At 41.1% G+C, this 7,621-nt stretch overlaps 1 protein-coding gene across 1 annotated transcript in view; it reads right to left on the bottom strand.

The window, feature by feature from the left end:
• LOC110437614 overlaps positions 1-7,621 on the bottom strand; it is a 33,719-nt gene continuing 26,098 nt past the window's right edge. Inside the window, exon 3 of the mRNA XM_021466100.1 lies at positions 1-156. Within this exon, the coding sequence (XP_021321775.1) occupies positions 1-156 (156 nt within the window). The remainder of the gene's footprint in view (positions 157-7,621) is intronic.

Here is a 7,621-nt window from a genome sequence, read left to right as displayed (position 1 = left end):
TCAGCCGCTAGCTAGATTCTTTTTGATGGAGGGGACATGCTGCACGTTCTTCATCAGCACCGTCTTTCCCGAAGTGAACTTCAGAATGACCGTACCAACACCAAGAACACACGCATGAGAGCCGTTCCCCATCAGTAACGCTCCAGTGTTGCCGGTCTGATAAGAAGAAAACAAAGAGATGTTAGCACATACATGAACATTAGCCCCAGTATCCATCCACCACTCAGGTGAATGACAGACTGAAAGAACAGTAGGTAAATAATTACCATACCTGTCGACGAAAGCTAGTCGGCAGTCTACCTTGGGGTATACCCACGGTAGTAGTTTATCGGTAGACGGTGCGCAAACTACGAACTCGATGGTGACGCAAGACACGGACAAGCTTTTTATCCAGGTTCGGCCGCCGAGTTGGCGTAATACCTACGTCCTGCGTCTGGTTGTATTGATTTGTGTTGAGAGAATATGATGTATGATTTGTCCTCTAGGGGACCCCTGCCCCTCCTTATATATCCTGAAGGGACAGAGTTACAAGTAAAGTATCCTATTTGGTACAAAATCTTGTAGCCTTGCGGTGCACGCCGACCAGTCGTGCGCCGCACGTCTTCATCTTGTGGGCCGAGCCACCTCTGATGGTGCGGCCCATATAGGCCCATGAGGGTATAGGGGTTTATACCCCCACAGCTAGTCCCCGAGCACCATGTATTGTGATGTAACACGCCGTCTTGAGCTTCTTCGATCAGCGAGGCTTGACGTCTTCAATAAACAGGAAAGTCGCCCAAACAGTTGCAACGGTATTTTGACCAACTCAAAAGACAGTTGATCAACATTGACATCGAAGAAGCAGGTTGTTCGAAGAATGCATGGTGCTCTTAATTAAAAAAGATTTCTTTCCTGATGAAGTGTGCCCACTTTACTTTTCTGAAAAGTATAGTCTTTCAAAAAGCAAGCATATTCACCGCAAGGTGAAGTGTGCCCACTTAGTCCCCGAGCCTGGTAGTAGGTGACGTAGGCACGTGGTGCCAGGGTCAAAAGAAAAGTCCTCAAAGAAATTCTGAAACTGAGATGCATCGCCAGATGCATCGTACCGATGTAGTCCCCGAGCTTGCTGGAAGGCGAAGTATGAGCCTTGTAGCAAGGTCTAAAAAATTGAATTTACCAGTCCCCGAGCATATCATGCTCGTATGCAATTGAATAGACTAATCGACCAGTCCCCGAGCATAGAACGCTCGGTGGTCGGTACAGTCTCCGAATTCTCAAATTGGTGGACTGGTCGACCAGTCCCCGAGCGTATAGTGCTCGGTGGTCGGTGCAGTCCCCAAGCTCTTAAATTGGTGAGCTGGTCGACCAGTCCCCGAGCGTATAGTGCTCGGTGGTCGGCACAGTCCCCGAGCACGGCGTAGGGACCGGTGGACAAGTCCCCGAGCGTGGTTGGGAACGTAAACGTGCTCGGTGGTCGGCACAGTCTTCGAGCATAGCATAGAGAGTAGTCGACAAGTCCCCGAGCGTGGTTGGGAACGTAAACGCGCTCTGTGGTCGGAGCAGTCCCCGGGCACAGCGTAGGGAATAGTCGACGAGTCCCCGAGCGTAGCTTGTCGACTGGGCCAAACTCCTGAAAAATAAATATAGAGAAAATAGGTAGTACATGATGTATAAATAAACTCTAGATAAAAAATCAGCACTGAGATAAGTTTTAGACTTTTTATTATAAAATTAGCACGAGTAGTTAATTCATCCTAGAGCTTGTACCAGCTCTGGTCTAGCCAACAATCAGCATGAGGTGCGGAACCTAGACACGCGTGGGATTGCCAGCCTCGCCAGAGAGCTACTGCCGACCACCCGGAACGCAGAGGGCGGATCTCGTGCACGTGTAGGGAGGAGTCGGAGACAGTACCGGCTCTGGAAAGCTCGTGTAGGAGAAAAAACTAGTGTGGCTAAACAAAAAGTTGTTTTTGAAGGATAATAAAAAATATTATGCCAAAAATAAATAAGATATTAGAAGTGTACTTATCTTTGGATGAAAGTCTGGTCGGTGACGATAAAATTGTCTGGCCCTCGAGCTTTTGGACTTGTTATCGTGACGGTGGTCGCGGTTGTCGTAGCGCCGTTCTTCGCGGCGATTATTATTGCGACTGGTGGTCAGAGCAAGTAGGCCAAACAACTTGGTCGTTAGCCCGAGCAGATCGATGTCGTCGATCTGCCTCCCTTTGTAGCAGGGAAGCGGGTGACGCGTTATCGGCGTGGTCGGAGACGTTGCTGGAGTAGTCGGAGTCGTAGCCAGCGTGGTTGAAGCCGCCGCCGACGTCGATGAAGAAGTGGTTGGCGCAGATCGGATCTACACCTCCTCCGTGGTCATGGCGGTGAAGTTGTTGAAGCTGACGGTGAACGTGAAGTCGCCCGCCATGGCCGCGAAGTCGGGGATGATGACCATCTTGTTCGTCGGGAGAGCTGTACGCACACCCCCTACCTGGCGCGCCACTGTCGACGAAAGCTAGTCGGCAGTCTACCTTGGGGTATACCCACGGTAGTAGTTTATCGGTAGACGGTGCGCAAACTACGAACTCGATGGTGACGCAAGACACGGACAAGCTTTTTATCCAGGTTCGGCCGCCGAGTTGGCGTAATACCTACGTCCTGCGTCTGGTTGTATTGATTTGTGTTGAGAGAATATGATGTATGATTTGTCCTCTAGGGGACCCCTGCCCCTCCTTATATATCCTGAAGGGACAGAGTTACAAGTAAAGTATCCTATTTGGTACAAAATCTTGTAGCCTTGCGGTGCACGCCGACCAGTCGTGCGCCGCACGTCTTCATCTTGTGGGCCGAGCCACCTCTGATGGTGCGGCCCATATAGGCCCATGAGGGTATAGGGGTTTATACCCCCACAGAACCATACTGTTATTTCGAATGAGTCGAATATTTGGCATTCGCGATTTTGTCATGTTAATTATGGTTGTTTAACGCGACTAGCAAATATGAATTTAATTCCGAAATTTAATTTAGTCAAAGGTTCTAAGTGTCATGTATGTGTGCAATCCAAGCAACCTCGCAAGCCTCACAAGGCTGCGGAGGCGAGGAACTTGGCACCATTAGAATTAATCCATTCCGATCTATGCGAGATGAATGGTGAGTTGACTAAAGGTGGTAAACGATACTTCATTACTTTTATAGACGATTGTACTAGATTTTGTCATGTGTACTTGCTTAAAACAAAGGATGAAGCATTACAATATTTTAAAGCCTATAAAGCTGAAGTAGAAAATCAACTTGAGAGGAAAATTAAACGCTTAAGGTCCGATCGTGGTGGAGAATATTTTTCAAGTGATTTTTCTGACTTCTGCATAGAACATGGAATTATTCATGAGAGGACACCGCCATACTCACCACAGTCCAATGGGATTGCCGAAAGAAAGAACCGTACCCTAACTGAGATGGTTAACGCCATGTTAGAGACTTCGGGTATATCTAAGGAATGGTGGGGTGAGACGATATTGACAGCGTGTCATGTCCTGAATAGAATTCCTACAAAGAATAAAGAAATCACTCCATTTGAGGAATGGAAAAAGAAAAGAGTACATGTCTCCTATTTGCGTACTTGGGGTTGTTTGGCTAAAGTGAATGTGCCAATAAACAAGAAACACAAACTCGGACCTAAGACAGTTTGTAACACCCTGAAATTTACTCCTTTTGAAATATAGATAAAATTATTTAATTTTGTATTTTTGTGCTCATGAAAATATAGGAAAAATAATATTTTTTATTAAATTAAAATTTATCATAAGGCTTAGCAATATTATTATACATATATGTTGGTGCATATGTTTTGATGTGATGCCTGGTGCTCCTTTATGTGTTGATAGTAAGAAAATTATTTAAAATACGTTTAGTAGATCGATCTTCCTTATTCGGCACGCATTTATCTTTTATCTACAACCAAATTCCTTGTTTCTAAGCTCAAATTTTTATTAGGACCTTCCTAAAATATTTTCTTTGTCACTCAAAGCACTTCTTTTAGTTCCTCGTCCATCAAGCAGTCTCTACAAACTTTGTAGGAATTTTCCAGCTTCCGTTCTCACTTTTCTATAAAGCATAATCTAATTTTTAGATGCTCCAAACAATCTTATCATGAGCTCCAAAAACTTTATTTGGGTTCCCCATGTTCTATAATATCTCTGAGAATTTTTTCCGAATTTTCAGAGCTTTCGAAGTATTTTTCGTGGCTTAACTACTAATTCTAAACTTTTCTAGAATTATTTTATCAATGAAAATAATTAATTCCGAAAATAATAAATCTCTTATTATTTTTCTAACGTCAAAGCCCATAATAAATCCTAAAAAACTATATATTTATTTACTAATGGGCTTTAATAATTAATTAGGCCTAGTACCATATCGCTAGTTGACGTGGAGGTGGGGAGTTTTTCTCCCTATATATATATATATGTACCAACCTCTTAGGCAAAGCACATCAAAAACTACCATGAGGGAAGCCTCTAATTTGAGAATTTCTAAGATAGTAAAATAAAATTATATTTACTTCTCTACAACGTGATCGCCATTGTCTCGCCTATACAAGACATCTACGAACGGTCGGCTGCTCCGGCGTTGCTGTAGCACCAAGAAAGCGTCACTGCCGGTGAACCTACTCCCTGTCCACCAACGTAAGCTCCAATCACTTTATCTTTCAGTTTGGAAAATACAAACAGCTCGGTTATAGATTAAAATACGTTTTCACTATTTACAGAATTGCCACTGACTTTCTTTTGGCCATAAAATATTCATCTTAACTCCGTTTTGATCCATTCAAATTGCGTTAAATTCATATTAATGAGCTCTACATGTTAGTAACATTGTTTTCTCAGTATAAAACTTTTTATTTTCGTGACCCTAATTAACTAATTACTTTTCTATATGAAATCTTAGAAAATTCATATCTTCTCCGTTTTAGCTTCGATTTTCGTGATCTTTTCGTCTGTGAGATCGTAGCGATACGTAGAATCATTTTCTAAACTTTTCATACTGTTTTTATATGATTAGTGTACTGTTCTAATTGTAGCCTTGTTTGCTTCGTGTATGTTTTCTTCGATTGTTTGTGTGATCGATGATCGAGATTAGACGATAACCAATTCGTGGTGAACAAGAGTGCTTCAGTGATCAAGATCAGAGCCTTGGACAACTAGTAAGATCAGCAAGATCAGCAAGAGCTATTGGATTAAGACAAGTATAGTATTTGGATTTTATATTCTGTGACCATGATCCTGTGACTAGATTAATGTTAAGTAATAAACGATAAAAATGACTTTTTAGCGACTTGATGATTTATCTGTACGTGATCACCCGGGACAACAGTGCAACCATGAGGGCTATAATGGCTCTGGCTTTAGTTAAGTATGAATAATTTTTCTAGCTCGTTAGCGGTTACCCGTGTGGCGCAATTGGGGAATAGCAGACCGTGGATTCCTACGGGTGAATCACATGTACTGACTAATGAAACCAAGTGCCCTAACTTGTTAGACGAACCTTTGAAAGACTTCATAGTGATCCCTGTCGACCTCCCTTAGAAGAGGGTTAAGAGATTAGCTACCTCGGGCGAAAGGGTAAATCATGAATCATGGGTAAAGATGTGCAACCTCTACAGAGGGTTAAAAACTAGTATACTAGCCGAGCTCACGGTCAGGAGCGGCCTTGGGGACATCTACATTAAGGATGATGATTCTTGTGTGTTAAATATGCTCATTGTTTATTGTTTAATGTTTTACATTATTTATGTCACATTGATCATGAGATTGTGGGAGCTATACAGTCTAGTTGCTATACTTGTGGAGTTCGACATGGACTCACTCTTGCTATTTCTCCCAAACCTCAGGAGAAGTTTAGGCTTGTGGTCAACCAGTTAGTTGGATCCTGTAGAGAGAAGTTAATACCCGAAGTTTGGAGTTGTCTATCCGCTGATTGTTATCAAAGGTTATCTCTTTTATACTAAGTACGTTATATATTTATGCATTGTCTTTTGATATTACCCTTTATTTGTAGCTATATGTGAGATTTGCCTTATAAAACTCACATATGGTGCATATCTGGTTTTGTCCTTAAAATCGGGTATTACAAAGTGGTATCAAAGTAATGCTGACTGTAGGACGCAAGCCTAGTTAGAAATTTGTCGTCTTAAGGTTTTGGAATTGTCATAAAATCCTTGCTCTATAAACCTTGGTTATTTCATCCATACTATATCCCTATCCTTGCTATTTGTCTCCACCTTGTTCCTTATTTTAAAAGTACATGTTCTCACCTTCACTTCTTGATTCAGTATGCTATTAGAACCTTTTCTTACCTCCTTCTTGCATCTTTGAAACATAAGTTTTAGGATCTTTGCCCTTAATGAAGAGAATGATAATATCGCAAGTTGAGTGAAGTGTGCTTAGTTGGTTTGTGATTATGTTTATGTTTGATTTCGATCTTTGTAATGAGTGTAATGATTTTGTGAGTTCTTCACAATTTCATTTAGTTTATAGACCTAAGGCATAAGGATTAATGAAATAAGTAGTTGAGTTTGACTATCTCTTGTTTCTATCCCTTGCTGATTTCTGGAGCAGTTTGCAATAATGCTGGTGTATCTAAAGGTCCGATAGTGCAAAGTTTATCAACTTTTTCTGGGAACAACTAGACTTCAAGATCTTTCCCTGACCGCAAGAATCACCCTCATAGCTATTATGGTTTGGAAGTTACAAAAATCACAAGATGATACAGATGTGCTGTCCAGAATCTGGACCAGTTTCGGGAACTTGCTGTTTGAGACAAATATAATTATATAATTTGGAAAAGTGTTCTATAGAAAAGTTATAGAAGACTTGCTAAGCTTTCCAACGGTATAAGCTGTAACTTATTTGGCTAAATAGAACCTGGGATATGATATTTACAATTGGATCTTTCTGTTCTGTATCAAAGTCTGGACAGTTTTGGTATTCCCTATTTTCGGCCAAGTTAAAGACAGAATCTGGGAAAACATGGTATACGAAAGTTGTAGAGTATTTCCTAAGCTTTTCAAAAATGTAAGGATCATCTCTAGATGAGTTAAGTAGCTCGAGATATAATTTCTGAAATTTACTGCACCTTTGCTGAGACATTATCAGGAAGAATATTATGTTTGGTTATTTTACCTATGCTTAAAGACAGAACCTAATGAGGACTTCTACATGAAAGTTGTAGGGAATTTCATAAGTTTTCTAACGATATAATCTGCAACTCTATTGGATTAACAAAATAAGAGTTATACCTGTTTTACTACGCTGGTATTTTTTCATATCGCGAGAAAATTTCAGGATACCTGTTTGCTTCACTGCACATAAGTTCTTTGGGATGTCAGAAGTTCTCAATGTTAACTTGTCTAGAAAGTATGCAAGCTACCTTTCTTGGTCCCCTAGTTGACTTTTCTTAAAGGGGGTAGCCTAATTAAAAAAGTTACAAGAGAAGTGGTTAATGACTGGAACATCTACAGGGACATCAAGTGCTTGGTATGTTGGTTTGTTTCAAGATATCATTCTATTTGGAGTGTGCTAATACCAATGTAGGTTTATGTCATTACTGATACTCATGGATTAAGAGTTGTGTATGAGGATCAGATGAC

This window comes from Sorghum bicolor, chromosome 8 (assembly GCF_000003195.3).
Source record: "Sorghum bicolor cultivar BTx623 chromosome 8, Sorghum_bicolor_NCBIv3, whole genome shotgun sequence".
NCBI lineage: Eukaryota > Viridiplantae > Streptophyta > Magnoliopsida > Poales > Poaceae > Sorghum > Sorghum bicolor.
Note: the sequence above shows the minus strand (reverse complement) of the source record. Positions and strands in the feature narration are given on the sequence as shown.